Source organism: Podarcis tiliguerta (genome assembly GCF_965153285.1).
Source record: "Podarcis tiliguerta genome assembly, chromosome: 13".
Classification (NCBI taxonomy): domain Eukaryota; kingdom Metazoa; phylum Chordata; class Lepidosauria; order Squamata; family Lacertidae; genus Podarcis; species Podarcis tiliguerta.
In genome coordinates, this window is record NC_139546.1 from 49228093 (window position 1) to 49245242 (window position 17150).

At 48.9% G+C, this 17150-nt stretch overlaps 2 protein-coding genes across 14 annotated transcripts in view; both read right to left on the reverse strand.

The window, feature by feature from the left end:
* Window positions 1–17150, reverse strand: part of GUCY2D (guanylate cyclase 2D, retinal) — an 81592-nt gene that overhangs the window by 63667 nt on the left and 775 nt on the right. The window lies entirely within an intron of this gene.
* The window catches only part of CNTROB (centrobin, centriole duplication and spindle assembly protein), a 39914-nt gene that overhangs the window by 6981 nt on the left and 15783 nt on the right, over window positions 1–17150 (reverse strand). For all 13 annotated transcript variants that reach the window (XR_014504338.1, XM_083410180.1, XM_083410179.1 and 10 more), the window contains 7 exons: window positions 16646–16744; window positions 15110–15325; window positions 8814–8960; window positions 7171–7304; window positions 5528–5653; window positions 4256–4451; window positions 990–1323 (listed from right to left, as the gene is read on the reverse strand). Coding sequence is in view for 12 of the 13 variants with exons in the window: in XM_083410180.1 (XP_083266306.1) it covers window positions 990–1323; window positions 4256–4451; window positions 5528–5653; window positions 7171–7304; window positions 8814–8960; window positions 15110–15325; window positions 16646–16744 (1252 nt within the window). In the remaining variant the exon portion in view is untranslated. The remainder of the gene's footprint in view (window positions 1–989; window positions 1324–4255; window positions 4452–5527; window positions 5654–7170; window positions 7305–8813; window positions 8961–15109; window positions 15326–16645; window positions 16745–17150) is intronic.

Consider the following 17150-nt stretch of genomic DNA (forward strand, 5'->3'; position numbering starts at 1 on the left):
TGCGGGGCTTGGACTAGGATGACCCGACAATCTCTATCTTTTTATGCCTTTATGAAGGGCAGCCATGCAGATAAAATATTTCCAAAGCATGAATGCAAGTCAAATAACAAAGAGGAGAAATCGACGGGCCTGACACTTCGGCCAATATATATTTTCAAAAAAACCTGCAGTTGTTCCACAATGACATTAACAAAAGTCCTCACAATGGGTGGTATTAAATGACGCTACGTTTTTCTCGCGAGCAGATCCATTGAAATTAATAACAATAAATAATAATAATAACAACAACAACTTTTTATTTATACCCCGCCCTCCCCAGCCAAGACGGGGCTCAGGGCGGCTAACAACCAATAATAAAAACCAGTTCATTGAAATGCAATTTAAAAGATTAAGATACAACATTAAAACAATTAGGGAGCAATCTCATCATAGGAGGAGAAAGGGGAAAAAGAAAAAGGGGGAGGGAATCAAACTGATTCTGAGCCAAAGCCCAGGCGGAACAACTCTGTCTTACAGGCCCTGCGGAAAGAGATCAGATCCTGCAGGGCCCTGGTCTCATGAGACAGAGCGTTCCACCAGGCCGGGGCCAGTGCTGAAAAGGCCCTGGCTCTGGTTGAGGCTAATCTAACTTCCTTAGGGCCCGGGACCTCTAGGGTGTTGCTATATATGACCTTAAGGTCCTCCGTGGGGCATACCAGGAGAGGCGGTCCCGTAGGTACGAGGGTCCTAGGCCGTGAAGGGCTTTAGAGGTCAAAAGCAGCACCTTAAATCTGACCCTGTACTCCACCGGGAGCCAATGCAGCTGGAAAAGCACTGGGTGAATATGCTCCCATGGCAGGGACCCCGTGAGGAGCCTCGCTGCAGCATTCTGCACCCGCTGGAGTTTCTGGGACAGCTTCAAGGGCAGCCCGGCATAGAGCGAATTACAGTAGTCAAGCCTGGAGGTGACCTTCGCATGGACTTATTACTGGACTTGACCCAACGCACACCTGCTACAGAGCTGTCCACCTGCGGTTCCAGCTGCTGGAAGCCCGGCTGGCTGAGGAGGCTGTAGTTGAAAACGTGGCTGAACTCCGAGGAGAGACGCCCCATGTCTGGGAGCAAGGGGAGCAGATGGCGGTACGCATCCTGCAGGGACTTCTCGGGGGCGTCTGGCGGGCCCCGTGAAGAGCTGCGCTGGGCGGCAGGCTGGAGGGGGACCGCCTGCGCCCACGCCGGCCCCTCGCAGTCCCCCGCCCCTTGGCTGCTCCCAAGAGATTCCGCCTTCTGGGTCTTCGTCAGAGATTCGGAGGGCTGCGGAAACTCCAGGTTGGAGGAGGTGTCCTATGGAAGGAGGGCAAGGGGTTAAAAGACAGCGAGCTCCAAAGGCAGCACTGGTCAGTACCCTCCCCCTCAATAAAGCACCCTGCAGCTAAAAGGAAAGTAGTCGTTCTTCGTGCATTGTAAACTGAGCAGCAACATGAATCTCTTCTTAACAAAGAATTGAACAACAAATCTACAGGGTTCTTAAGGTAAAGGGACCCCTGACCATTAGGCCCAGCCATGGCCGACTCTGGGGTTGCGGTGCTCATCTCGCTTTATTGGCCGAGGGAGCCTGCATACAGCTTCTGGGTCATGTGGCCAGCAGGACTAAGTCGCTTCTGGCGCAGCGCACAGAAACGCTGTTTACCTTCGCACCGGAGTGGTACCTATTGATCTACTTGCACTTTGACTTGCTTTCGAACTGCTAGTTGGCAGGAGCAGGGACCGAGCTCACCCCGTCGCAGGGATTCGAACCACCGACCTTCTGATCAGCAAGTCCTAGGCTCTGTGGTTTAACCCACAGCGCCACCCGCGTCTAAGAACAGGGTTCTTAGAGCCTGGTGAATTGTACAAAGGATCTGCTCAAAGGCAAGGGAGCTCTGGAAATTTGGCAACCTTGATCTTGCTGTGATTCACCAGTATTCAAATCCCCACTTAAGCCATGAAACACACTGGATGCCTGGATCAGTCGCTGCCCCTCAGCCTAACCTACCTCACAGCGTTATTGCGAGGATAAAATGGGGGGGGGGGAACAGCCCTGCACACAACCTTGAGCTCCCCAGAGGCAAAAGTGGCATTAAAATGCAATAAATAAGCTAACTAGGTTGTGGGATATTGAACGCCAAGAACTAACAGTAGCAGCAGAGAAAACATGCTCCCCTCTTTATTTTCATAGAATCATAGAATAGAATCATAGAATCCTAGAGTTGGAAGAGACCACAAGGGCCATCGAGTCCAACCCCCTGCCAAGCAGGAAACACCATCAGAGCACTCCTGACATATGGTTGTCAAGCCTCTGCTTAAAGACCTCCAAAGAAGGAGACTCCACCACACTCCTTGGCAGCAAATTCCACTGTCGAACAGCTCTTACTGTCAGGAAGTTCTTCCTAATGTTTAGGTGGAATCTTCTTTCTTGTAGTTTGGATCCATTGCTCCGTGTCCGCTTCTCTGGAGCAGCAGAAAACTTTCTTGGGCACATGAAACTAACCACAATAACCTTGAATTTCTGCTTAACCCTCAAGAAACAAGAGCATTTTCGCTGGCCAGGTTTAATTCAAATCCATCCAACCTCCTCTGGGGAAGGTTCTCAGGCAGGGTGGAAGAACTTGCCCGGGTGAAGACCACCTGGTGGAAACCCTCACACATATGGTTCTTCATTGCAAACTGTATGCTGATCTCCGCCAGCAATTTCTAGATCAACTCTGTATCCCCAAATGGAAACCAGAGTCCAAGGTCATACATTTTCTATTACTGGGGAATGACCAGGAGCTCACCAAGTCAGTGGCTAAATATCTCTATTTGGTTTTTTGTCGTCGAAATACACCGCAGACGTCTGATCTCCCTGGAGACCAAGAGATGTGATGATAGACTGCTCTGCCTCCTTTCCTTTAGCAAATGTTTTGTGCCACTGGGGAAGTGGTAATTCTGTATTGATTTGTTTTGGATGTTTGTATGTGGTGCCAATAAAGGTTTTACGATACGAATAAATAAACTAGCCAGGACAGTGTTGTGAAGCTGCTACAGCAGGTGAGGCTTCGGAGGGTGGGGAAAACTGGCCTCAGGTCACTCAGTGAGTTCCAAGCCCAAGAGTCAAACCAGGAATCCTGAGCTCTTTCTCCCAGCCCTGCCTTCACCCCCTCCAGATGCTTCAGAAGAGTGAAGCAATATAGTTCAGGTGAGACACAGTGTTCACCTATGGATGTGGGGGCAGGAGTCAGTTTTAGCAGTTGTTAAATCCTGAAGCTGAGGCTCCAATACTTTGGCCACCTCATGAGAAGAGAAGACCCCCTGGAAGAGACCCTGATGTTGGGAAAGATGGAGGGCACAAGAAGGGGACGACAGAGGGCAAGATGGTTGGACGGTGTTCTCGAAGCTACAAACATGAGTCTGACCAAACTGCGGGAGGCAGTGGAAGAAGAAGAAGAAGAAGAAGAAGAAGAAGAAGAAGAAGAAGAAGAAGAAGAGGAGTTTGGATTTGATACCCCGCCTTTCACTCCCTTTAAGGAGTCTCAAAGCGGCTCACATTCTCCTTTCCCTTCCTCCCCCACAACAAACACTCTGTGAGGTGAGTGGGGCTGAGAGACTTCAGAGAAGTGTGATTCACCCAAGGTCACCCAGCAGCTGCATGTGGAGGAGCGTGGAATCGAACCCGGTTCCCCAGATTACAAGACTACCGCTCTTAACCACTACACCACACTGGCAGGAGTGCCCGGCGTGCTCTGGTCCAGGGGGTCACGAAGAGCCGGACACGAATCAACAACTAAACAACAACAACAATAGTAGTCGCTGCTGCCACACACCCCCCCCAAGCTGGCGCCCTCTAAAACTCCCAGCCATGGCTGAACTCCAAGGAGAGACACCCATTTCCAGAAGAAAGGGAAGGAAGTGGCGGTAGCTGCCAGCTGGGAGTTGCAGTTTGGAAAGCTAGGAAAGCTTCAGAAAGGCTGATGCCGAAGGACAAGCCTTGCTGAAGAATAACCAGGCATGGCTTGTGCAGAGGCTAGTCCTACTTCAAACTTTTTTAGTTGAGATGGGAGTGACAGTCCAAAACATCTGGGCAGTGGGGGTTTTTAAAAAACATTTTTTTTCCTGTTTTTCCATGTGGGCAGTGTTGTGTTGGCAAAGGCTGCCCTCACCACTCTCCTCCTCAAGAATTTACACTTCCAGTGAGGGTCAAAGCCGGGAGTGCCAGGAGTGAGGACAGCTCTGCTTACGGTGCCAAGGAGGCTCTCACCTGCTGCTGCTGCTGCTGCTGGGCTTTGGTGTCGGGCTGTGGGGAGGCTGGGCTGCCGCTGGTGAAGAGGCGCAGCGCCTCGTTCCAGTGCGCCTTCATCATAGCCTGGAACTGGCTCATCATCTCCGCTCGCTGCATCTCCAGCCGCCGGGACTTGGCCTGCAGTTCCCGAATCTCCTCTTGCTGCTTGGAGATCCTGGGTGGGGTTATGGGGTGGATGGGAAAGACAGCATGGTTCTAGGACAGCCTTCCACATCATGGAACAAGTTTCATAATATTCAACATGGCGATATATGGCAAAAATATCACCAATCACGATGTGTCTGCATGTGCTTCTCTCCTGATTCCTATCGCCCCGTTGCACTGAACTATAAAATAACTGTTAAACGTAAGTAAAAAGTAAAAAAAAATATGTATCAGACCCGTAAATGTCCAGTTGCCAGGGCATTACCCTGTTTGCCTCTACAGTGGGACCTCGGGTTACAGACGCTTCAGGTTACAGACTCCACTAACCCAGAAATAGTACTTTGGGTTAAGAACTTTGCTTCAGGATGAGAACAGAAATTGTGCTCCGGCGGGGCGGCAGCCCCATTAGCTAAAGTGTTGCTTCAGATTAAGAACAGTTTCAGGTTAAGAACGGACCTTCAGAACAAATTAAGTTCTTAACCCAAGGTACCACTGTACATAAAGGTAAAGGTAAAGGGACCCCTGACCATTAGGTCCAGTCGCGGACAACTCTGGGGTTGTGGCACTCATCTCACTCTATAGGCCGAGGGAGCCGGCGTACAGCTTCCGGGTCATGTGGCCAGCATGACTAAGCCGCTTCTGGCAAACCAGAGCAGCACACGGAAACAGCGTTTACCTTCCTGCTGGAGCGGTACCTATTTATCTACTTGCACTTTGACGTGCTTTCGAACTGCTAGGTTGGCAGGAGCAGCAGGGACCGAGCAACGGGAGCTCACCCCACCGCGGGGATTCGAACCGTCGACCTTCTGATCGGCAAGTCCTAGGCCCTGTGGTTTAACCCACAGCGCCACCCGTAAAAAATGTATCAGACCCCTAAATGTCCAGTTGCCAGTGCGTTAGCCTGTTTGCCTCTACATAGTTCCATCTTTATTTGAAACATTGCGATATATTGATGTACCGCGACGTTTAGCTGGTGATATATCGCAATGTTGAAAACCGGACACCGCCCAGCCCTCCTTCCCCTTCTCTCTGGCTCCACACATAGCTTCCCCAGAAAGACCTCCCCCTTGTCCCGCTTCCAGGTACCTGCATTCGTAGTCCTCCGCCAGGTGCCTCTGCCGCTCCTCCCTCTCCGCCAGGTCGGCTTTGAACTGGGCTAGCTGGCTGGCCAGCTCTTTCTCGTGGTGGCCGCTCAGCTCCAGCAGCTGCTTCCTGCCAAGGGAAGGAATGGGGTCAGACTCCAAAAACAAGAACTTCTGGTTTACAGCCAAGAAGTCAGCGGCTCCCCAAGCAGCAGCAGATTAAGTGAGAAAGGCAGGGATGGGCTCGAGAAGGAGCCATCTTGAATCCACTTATCCTGCACTCCGTTTCCCTAGCACAGTCATGAACTGAGGGCAGGGAACCTTAGGAAAAGGCTTTATTATGAAAGCAAGGGGAAGCTCTTCCCCCCTCCCCATCTGTCTCAAGATAAAGCCAGTGGCTGGCTTGATCTAACAAGAGAACACGAGAAGGGCCCGGGCCCTAAGGAAGTCAGATTATCCTCCACCAGGGCCAGGGCCTTCTCAGTGATGGCTCCGACCTGGCGGAATGCTCTGTCCCATGAGACCAGGGCCCTGCAGGATTTAACTTCCTTCCGCAGGGCCTGTAAGACAGAGCTATTCCGCCTGGCCTTTAATTTGAACTTAGCCTGATCTTTTATTCCCCTTCCTTCCCTCCCTCTCCCCTTTTATGAAGATTACCCACTCTGGGATCCCACAGCTAATTCTCCCCCGGTCTCCTCGCTGGCCGAAATAGGACTAATTTAGCCAGCTAGCCCTGGTGACCATCTAATGTTTATTGGATAGATTTCCCCCTAAATTGATTTTTTAATTCTGAATTTATTGTTATTCGTGTTTTATACTGTATTTTATGCTGTTTTCTGTTGCATCAGTTAAGTGTTTTAAATATGTTGTTAGCCGCCCTGAGCCCGGTTTTCTGAACCAGGAAGGGCAGGGTATAAATAAAAATTTATTATTATTATTATTATTATTATTATTATTATTATTATTATTATAATATCAGGGCCCATCTGCTCCACATCCTGTTCTCACAAGTAGCCGATGCCTGTGGGAAGAATAATAATAATAATAATAATAATAATAATAAATTTTATTTATACCCCGCCCTCCCCAGCCAAAGCTGGGCTCAGGGCGGCTAACAACAATAAAAACAATCCAACATTCTAAAAACTTTTCACCATAAAATCAATCAGAAACAAATTGATGGCAACCAGCAAGCAAGACCCTGTGCAGATTGCCAGAGGAGGGGGTCAGGCTGCGCCCTGACCAAAGGCCTGGTGGAACAGCTCTGTCTTACAGGCCCTGCGGAAACCCACAAGCGTACCGATCATGGCTAGTAGCCATTGACAGCCCTCTCCTCTTTTAAGTTGTTTAATCCTCTTTTAAAACCATCCAAGTCGCTGACCATCACGGCCTTTTATGGGAACGAGTTCCACAGTTCCAACTATGAACTGCATGAAAAGGTACTTTCTTTTATTCATCCCAAATCTCTGTTTTGAATGTTATGAGAAGGGAGGGACTTTGCTCTATGCCATGCATAATTTTTATAAACCTCTATCACGTCTCCAGAGCCAGGAAGGAGGGCTGGCTAACCGCAGTGGCATCTAAGGACAGGGGCTCCCTCTGGCTGGAGGTGCGCTTGGCACAGAAGGGCCTAGAGCCCCAGCCCACCTGTGCTGCTCCCTCATGCTGCTCATCTGGCGCAAGCTCTCCTCGTGAACTTCAGCCATGCGCTCCGTCACCCGCTGCTCTAAGGCCACCTTCAGCTCCGACTCCAGCTTCACCTTCTGTGCCTCGTAACGTGCCTACGTGCAAAAGGGGACGGGGTGGGGGTGGAAGGGAAAGTCACTTCAAGCTTCTAGTGTTGCATTTAAGACTTGACATGTTCCTAGACCTCAAGGAGCTCGCAAAGGCCAGGTACAAAGACTTCAGCTGAAGGTGAAAGCCCTTGAATCAAAGAGGTGCATGGGACTGCTGTATCTGTAACATTATTATTATTATTAGTAGTAGTAGTATTCTTTATTAGTCATGTTTTTGCCATGATGTTTTATTATGTTTTTAATATTCTGTTGGGAGCCACCCTAAGTGCCTAGGGAAACCCAGCCAGAAGGGCAGTGTATCAGTAATAAATTTATTATTGTTGTTATTAGCCATAGCAACTCGATAACTGGGCGAGTGGTGCGCGAGGTCCGTCATCAGAGCTCCGCCACTGGCAATCACAGCAGCGAAAAGCTGCAGCAATCAAAACTCCTCCTTCCATACAATTAAATTACAGCGGTACCTCTGGTTGCGAACGGGATCTGTTCCGGAGCCCCGTTCGCAACCTGAAGAGAACGCAACCCGCGTCTGCGCACGAGCAGGTCGCTGCTTCTTCGCATGACGTCATTTTGCGCTTCTGCGCATGCGTGAGCGGCGAAACCCGGAAGTAACCCTTTCCGGTACTCCCGGGTCGCTGCGGGACGCAACCTGAAAAAACGTAACCTGAAGCTAATGTAACAAGAGGTATGACTGTACAAACATGGCCAACCTAGTCCAGCATCCTGTTTTCACCAGATGCCTGTAATAATAATTATAATTATTATTATTATTATTTATTATTTATACCCCGCCCATCTGGCTGGGTTTCCCCAGGCACTCTGGGCGGCTTCCAAAAGAGTATTAAAATACTGATACATCAAACATTAAAAGCTTCCCTAAACAGGGCTGCCTTCAGATGTCTTCTAAAAGTCTGGTAGTTGTTTTTCTCTTTGACATCTGGTGGGAGGGAGTTCCACAGGGCGGGCGCCACCACTGAGAAGGCTCTCTGCCTGGTTCCCTGTAGCTTTGCTTCTCGCAGTGAGGGAACCGCCAGAAGGCCCTCGGAGCTGGACCTCAGTGTCCGGGTAGAGCGATGGGGGTGGAGACGCTCCTTCAGGTATACAGGACCGAGGCCGTTTAGGGCTTTAAAGGTCAGCACCAACACTTGAATTGTGCTGTAAGAAACCAGCAAGCAGGATCTGAGCACAAGAGCTTCTCTCTCCTCCTATGGCTTCCAGCAAATGGCATTCAGAAGCATTACTGCCTCCCAGTCTGGAGGCAGAGCACAGCCATCATGGCTAATGGCCATCAGTAGCCCTCTCCTCCATGAATTTATCTAATCCTCTTTTAGGTTGGTGGCCATCATCGCCTCCTGTGGGAGGGAGTTCCGTAGTTTACGCACTGCATGGAAGAGGACTTCCTTTTGCGCAAAATGTCTGAGCTCTCATATTTGCTGCGTTGCCCCCACCCGCCCCAAAAGCAGCACCCTCGCTTGGGAAGGCCGCTGCCCACCTTACCTTCACCAAACTCATCTCCATCTTCAGGTTGTCTCTCTCTCGGCGCATGGACTCCAGCTCGGCCTCCAGCCCTTGAACTTCCGACTGCACCGAGGCCAGGACACGCTGGGCGTCGGACGCTTTCTGAGCTTCGCGCTGGGCCACTGCCTAGACAAGGGGTGCAGCGGAGGAGAAGTAGGGTAGGCACTGAATAATAATAATAGGTGGCGCTGTGGGTTAAACCACAGAGCCTAGGGCTTGCCAATCAACTGCCAACCAAGCAGTTCGAAAGCACGTCAAAGTGCAAGTAGATAAATAGGTACCGCTCCGGGGGGAAGGTAAACGGCATTTCCGTGCGCTGCTCCGGTTCGCCAGAAGCGGCTTAGTCATGCTGGCCACATGACCCAGAAGCTGTACGCCGGCTCCCTCGGCCAGTAAAGCGAGATGAGCGCCGCAACCCCAACAAAATATTAAAATGCAGTAATCCATCAAACATTAAAAGCTTCCCTAAACAGGGCTGCCTTCAGATGTCTTCTAAAAGTCTGGTAGTTGTTGTTCTCTTTGACATCTGGTGAAAGAAGCTGCTGAGACTCCAAACACCCCACCACCATCTCCCCACAAAGCCTGCCTCCCAACTGCATCCCTAGCTTGCTGTGTTGTGTGCCCCCCCACCCCGCCGGCATCCTCTCCCTGAGCAACAAATACCATTGAAAGCCGTGTCTGAACCGTTCCAGATTTTCAAGGGCAACTCTAAAGCAACCTGGGTTCTGCCTAAATGTGAGGGGAAGGATCCGTCCCCCTGGGGAAATCCCTTCTCATCGCTGCCCCTCCCTCCAAAAGCAAGGCTCTCAGGGCAACCTGCTCAATGGCTGCATGCAAAATAACAACATAAAATCTGTGCGGCAGCTGGATCAGTTTACTATTTGTCTCGAAGGGGGTGAGAGGCAAAACAGCTTCGCCTTCCAGCCTGTTCCCACTTGGGACTCGCCACCTGCGTATATATTGTGCAGAACTAGGAATTAACTCAAACAAAGCAGAGGCCAGGAGCCTCCCAGATCATCTGCCGAGGCTTTCCGCTCATCACAAACGGCATGTTTAGACTATGACAGGTGGGAACTATCTGAATCCAGAATTACAAGGCAGACTACAGCAGCAAGAAAATAAGAAAGAAAGAAAGAAAGAAAGAAAGAAAGAAAGAAAGAAAGAGTGGCAGAAAAGAGTGAAGGCTTTTATTTTATTCCTAGCAAAATGGTTTCTTATGCTATTTAAGAGGTAAAGGGACTCCTGACCATTAGGTCCAGTCGTGGCCGACTCTGGGGTTGCGACGCTCATCTCGCTCTATAGGCCGAGGGAGCCGGCGTACAGCTTCCTGGTTATGTGGCCAGCAGGACTAAGATGCTTCTGGCGAACCAGAGCAGTGCACGGAAATGCCGTTTACCTTCCTGCTGGAGCGGTACCTATTTATCTACTTGACATGCTTTTGAACTGTTAGGTTGGCAGGAGCAGGGATCGAGCAACGGGAGCTCACCCCGTTGCGGGGATTCGAACCACCGACCTTCTGATCAGCAAGTCCTAGGCTCTGTGGTTTAACCCACAGCGCCACCCGCGCCCCTTTTGCTACTTAAGATCATCTAAATTTGCACCCTCTGTTGTTGTTTTTCCCCCTGGCAGGCCTCCTGTGGCTTTAGGGATGACCCAAGAGGCAGAAATCCAACAACAGCCTTCTGTGGCGCAGCGTTTGGAAAAGCTTTACCCGATGAATCGCTGCCAGTGAAGTGGTAGAATAAGGCGCACACAGAAACCTCACCAGCAAAAACAGGGAAATCCTGAGTGGGACCAAAGTGGTCTCTCCCCTTCCCACTCCTCCCCTAAGCTGCTGCCTCAGATCCATCTAGCGCAGTGCTGCCTACACTGACTGGCAGCCACTCTCCAAGGTTTCAGGTAGGGGACATTCACAACCCAACCTAGACAGGAATGTAAGAAGTGCCTGGCTGTTGAATAAGGCCAATGGGCCACGCAGTCCACCATCCTGTTCTCACAGTGGCCAAGCCAGATGCTTGTGGGATAAGCCACCAGGGACTGAATCCTGGACCTTCCAATGCAGACTACTCAAGGGCTATGAGCCATGACGGCTGGCTAGCTATTTATCTACCCAATTTGTATACAGTGGTACCTCGGGTTAAGTACTTAATTCGTTCCAGAGGTTCGTTCTTAACCTGAAACGGTTCTTAATCTGAAGCACCACTTTAGCTAATAGGGCCTGCTGCTGCCGCCGCACCGCAGGAGCACGATTTCTGTTCTTATCCTGAAGCAAAGTTCTTAACCTGAAGCACTATTTCTGGGTTAGCGGAGTCTGTAACCTGAAGCGTATGTAACCTGAAGCGTATGTAACCCGAAGTACTACTGTAGAGTATTCCTTTCCTGTATGACTAGAATATGGCCTTCCTGTATCCTCTTCCTGTGTTGCTTTCCTGTGGAATTCTTAGAGTCCTGCATAGGTGGTGTTCCTACACATTGCCTTCCAAACAACCCTGGTACGGATAGCTCCAAGTCTCTAAGTGATGTCATGACCTTCCTATCTAACTATATACATCCCCTGTTTATCACCGCAGACTAGAGGAATGTTAAGTGCACTCTATATAATCTCTGAGTACCAGCCTATCAATCATAGATTGCTATGTTCCTGTACTCTCTCTATCTAGTGATGTGTAATATCTTCATGTAACCTCTCGTATGTGTGTGTAATATTGTAATGCCTGTACGCACCCCACGTGTAACCAATCAGCACCAAGCACATATGCAGCAATTGGGGTAATATACAATAAAAGGGACTCTCTGAGACTGGGTCGAGGAGATGCCTCCCACATGAACACCCACGACTCGTCTGTCGGTTATTTCAACCCAACATACCACTGTACTGCTGTTCATCTGAAGATCACAGGGTGGTTCACAACAACAAACCCCTCCAGGTTAAGAGACAGCATGCCGCCTCCGAAGACTAGTTGTAAGAGAACACAAGGGGGAGCAGGCTAGTATAACGACACCCTGCTTGTGGCATCGGATAGGCCACCAACAGCAACACGATGCAAGGTTAGAGAAGACCACTGGCCTAGTCTAGCAGGTGCTGTTCACCTGACGCTCTCAGTGGTGCCAAAACAATCATTTAGGGAGTAAACGCATTGCAAGGCTTGCTTTAGCTATTAAAGGGCACAACATAGGAGCAGCCACAACACAGGATGGTAAGTCACAGGAGTCAGATGAGGGACGTTTGCGGGAATCCCATTTCTGAGCAGCAGAATATTTTTAAAGCTTTTCTCTGAATCACTGAGGACTAGAAACCTTAAAAATTAAAGGGCTCCTTGAAACAGAAAAGTGAACAAAAGCAGCAGGGGCTTGTGGGATAAGCCATCAGGGCCGAATCCTGGACCTTCCAATGCAGACTACTCAAGGGCTATGAGCCATGACAGCTGGCTAGCTATTTATCTACCTAATTTGTATACTGCCCTTCATCTGAATATCACAGGGTGTTTCATGACAACAAACCCCTCCAGGTTAAGAGACAGCATGCTGCCTCCGAAGACTAGTTGCAAGAGAACACAAGTCTAGCAGGTGCTGTTCACCTGACGCTCTCAGTGGTGGCAAAACAATCATTTAGGGAGTAAACACATTGCAAGGCTTGCTTTAGCTATTAAAGGGCACAACATAGGAGCAGCCACAACACAGGAGCAGTAAGTCACAGGAGTCAGACGAGGGACGTTTGCGGGAATCCCGTTTCTGAGCAGCAGAATATTTTTAAAGCTTTTTTCTGAATCACTGAGGACTAGAAACCTTAAAAATTAAAGACCACAGACAAGATGATGGAAATAAGAGCAGCATTTGTAAAATACTTTTCAGAATTGTATAAGAACGGGAAGGGGAAAATTTGTAAAATAGAGGAATATATCTTTGACTTACAAATTGCGAGACAAGGACAACTGTGGCTTTAAGGAGGAATGGGAACTTTTTACAAATTATTTAAAAAGACAACAAAATGGAATTGGACTCCTTGGCAGGTTTGGAACAAACGTACACAAATTTATTGGTTGACAACATGATGGATAGATATGTAAGGCTATGTCCAATTTTATAATATGCAGAGGAAATATGTGAAGAGAAATCGGGGGAGGAGCTGAGGGAAGGAAGGGAGGGGGGAATAATGTATGTGACTATATGGTTTTAAAATTTGTTATGTGGAAACTGATCAATAAAAAATATTTTTTAAAAAAATTAAAGGGCTCCTTGAAACAGAAAAGTGAGCATAAGCAGCAGGGGCTTTTGTGTGCGTGATTAAACCAGATCTGGAGCCGTGGATATTGTTTCCTGGAGTTCTTTCCTAGTCCTGTTAACCAAGATTAGACGTGGACCTGCAGATAACAGCTGGCCCACGTACGCACACAGCCAAATCAGAATGAGACATCTCTACCCCACAACTCACAGACTGGGAGGGCTGCTGCCGCCGCGGCCTGCGCTTTTCCTCCATAGGGTGGGGATTTCTTCCATAGGGTGGTAGTTCTTCCCAGCCTTGGGATTCCATGGCAAGCAAGGCCTCCCCTGCCTCTGTGCTCCGGGTAAGAGGCTATGGCTTGAAGGCGGAGCCAGAGTCAGCCCTGCCCACTAGGCAGAAAAGGCCACGCCTCTCCTGAAGGGGTTTCCTTACAGAAGGACCGTGGCCCTTCCTTGTGCTGGAATACTGCAGCTGAGCAGCCAGGTAAGAAACCCTATTGATAAAGTACTCAAAACCCTACTTATTTTTCTACAGCAGTCCCAGAAATTTAGCTGCTCTTCTCCATATTGAGCCTGCCTGCTACAGCCTCAGTAAAAAAATGAAGGCAGGAGTCTGGAGTAGGACAGCCGGGGTGGGGCTGAGTCTTTCTGAAAGAGGGCCAAGAGAGGGTAGGAGAGATTTAAAAGGGGATAGGAATATAGGGTGCTGCCTTGTCTGAGCTTATATTGTAAGCTCAGGAGGGGAGGAGCCATCCTATGCACACTGATGAGCAATAATAATAATAATAATAATAATAATTTATTATTTGTACCCCGCCCATCTGGCTGGGTTTCCCCAGCCACTCTGGGCCGGCTTCCATAGAAACAAAAAATACAGTAAAATATCACAGATTATTTATTGTTTAAATGATAAAAATAGTATTACCCGTGGAATTTGGTGAGAATTGCTTGCTAGCAAGTAAGCTCAGGATTGCAACCGGCTCTCTTTTAAAAAATTAAATTGTCCAAAATCGATCTACAGTGGTACCTTGGTTTACAAACTTAATCCGTTCCGGAAATCTGTTCTTAAACCAAAGCGTTCTTAAACCAAGGTATGCTTTCCCGTACCAGCAGGGGACTCAATTTACAAACGGAACACCCTCAACAGGAAGGGGAACATGTTCTGCTTCCAAGGCAAAGTTCACAAACCAAAACACCTACTTCCAGGTTTGCAGCGTTCTTAATCCAAGTTTAGGCTTATTCTCAAATTTAGGCTTAATCTCAAGTGTAGGCTTATTCTCAAGTTAACCTACTAAGTTTCCAACTCCACTCACAGTTAACAGAACTGGCACAATGCTTTTACTTTAACATTTGCTAATGCTAACGCCGATGCCAGAATGTCTGTGTTATCAATTACTGTTTCCTGTGAACGGTCACAGGCGGACCTCTCTACATCCCATTTCCTTTGGCCATGCCATTTACAATGACTGGCAACAAGAACCATGTATATATTTAAGTGCAACTATGGGTAATAACTTCAGAGGGTGTCCATGGGTTCTAGTGTAAGAAACTGCCTGCGAGGCAAAGCTTTTGATCAGGGGTCAGCAAACTTTTTCAGCAGGGGGCCGGTCCACTGCCCTCAGTCATTGTGGTGGGCCAGACTATATTTTGAAGGGGGGGGGGAAATGAACGAATTCCTATGCCCCACAAATAACCCAGAGATGCATTTTAAATAAAAGCACACATTCTACTCACGTGAAAACACCAGGCAGGCCCCACAAATAACCCAGAGATGCATTTTAAATAAAAGGACACGTTCAACTCATGTCAAAACACCAGGCAGGCCCCACAAATAACCCAGAGGTGCATTTTAAATAAAAGGACACATTCTACTCATGGAAAAACACGCTGATTCCCAGACGATCTGTGGGCTGCATTTAGAAGGTGACTGGGCCAGATCCGGCCCCCGGGCCTTAGTTTGCCTCCCCATGCTTTTGATTGTGCTCTTAAATGGGGAGGGAAACCGCCCCTGCAAGGGATCTGGAAGGCCTGGGAGGAGCCCCTCACTCTCTCACCTTCTCCTTGTCCAGCTGCGAGCGGCTCTCCTCCTGCAAGACCTGCTGCTGCTGCTCCAGCTGCCTCTCGCGCTGGGCCCAGGCCTTCTGCTGCTCCTCCAGCGTTGCCCGCAGGGTCTCCTGCTGCCGGCGCTCCAGGTTCCACTCCGCCTCCAGGCTGCGCACCTGCCGGCGCTCCTCCTCCAAGTCGCAAGAGAGCCTGGCTCTCTCCTCCTCCTGAGCGGGCGGAAGGGGACAGGGCACACTTGTCTTTTATATATATATATATATAAATATTTTATTGAGTTTTACATAAAAGATGAATCAACAAAAAATGAACAACAACCAAAACGGAAAAAATACATAGTTACACAAAACAACAAAAAGTATCAAAGAGAAAAAACAAAGGAAAAAAAGACAAAAATAAAAACAGTTTTATCTTCATAATGTTCCTTGCGTTAACTTATTTCTCCGACTTCCCCAGACCTCCCTTCCCTGTATTCCAAGTCATATATTCAGACAACAAATCCCTTCCCTCTGTCTCAATTAATTTTTATCTTAATTTGAATATCTTAATATAGCTTAATCCTCTTGTATCTTAAAATATTAGATCTTTTAATTTTTATACTTTTTACTAATAACCTTTTACATTCAATCTGATGTCATTCTAACATTCATTAATCTTATAATATTTCTGTAAATAATCTTTTAACTTCCTCCAGACAGGGCACACTTGTCAGCTCTGATGCGAGAAAGGTCTCGGTGGGTCCATTTCCTGAGCCCAGAACGATGCCCCGAGAAGGGCATTAATGGGAGGCGCCAGGCAGCTCCCCGTGGGTGGCGCTTGGCGTTTGAGAGCCAGCAGCCTCTTGCCACCCCAAAATGGGGCTCTTTTCAGCTCCCATAGCCACATGATGGGGGGCAGAAAGAAGACAGGGCTGGGCATGTTTAGCCTGGAGAAGAGGAGGTTAAGGGGTGATATGATAGCCGTGTTCAAATATATAAAAGGATGTCATATAGAGGAGGGAGAAAGGTTGTTTTCTGCTGCTCCAGAGAAGCGGACATGGAGCAATGGATCCAAACTACAAGAAAGAAGATTCCACCTAAACATTAGGAAGAACTTCCTGACAGTAAGAGCTGTTCGACAGTGGAATTTGCTGCCAAGGAGTGTGGTGGAGTCTCCTTCTTTGGAGGTCTTTAAGCAGAGGCTTGACAACCATATGTCAGGAGTGCTCTGATGGTGTTTCCTGCTTGGCAGGGGGTTGGACTCGATGGCCCTGGTGGTCTCTTCCAACTCTATGATTCTATGATTCTAGGGCTCCTGTACCTTTAATAGCAGAGTGGAAGAAGAATTTCGCCAGGTGTGGGTTGTTTTCCTCTTCTGCGCTCCAATTAAAGGGGCAGGGGCCACTGGAAAGGTGAGGGGCCACTGGGAGGCCATTCTATGCTTACTCAAAAGTAAGCTCCACTGAGCCCAATGGGGCTTACTCCCTGGATTAGAGGACTGCACCCCACAGGAGCGAGGGCTTGGGAAGGTTCAGGGAAAGTGCTTCTTACCAGAGCCTCCTTCTCCTTGCAGAACTGATTGGCAGCTTGCTGCTCCTGGCTGAGGGCAGACAAGGCTTGTGAGAGGCGCTCTTCCACTTCCGAGATTTTCTATAGGAAAGAAGAGTTAGCCATTTCCCGAAGACAGAGAGGGCCCCCAGCTGCATCCTTCCTAGGCCATTGTGTTTTATGATTTTCCTGATATTGTAAGTGACCCCGAACTGGTCTGTGACCATAATAGTAAAGGTAAAGGTACCTCTGCCCGTACGGGCCAGTCTTGACAGATTCTAGGGTTGTGCGCCCATCTCACTAAAGAGGCCGAGGGCCAGCGCTGTCCGGAGACACTTCCGGGTCACGTGGCCAGCGTGACAAGCTGCATCTGGCGAGCCAGCGCAGCACACGGAACGCCGTTTACCTTCCCGCTAGTAAGCGGTCCCTATTTATCTACTTGCACCCAGGAGTGCTTTCGAACTGCTAGGTTGGCAGGAGCAGGGACCGAATGACGGGAGCGCACCCC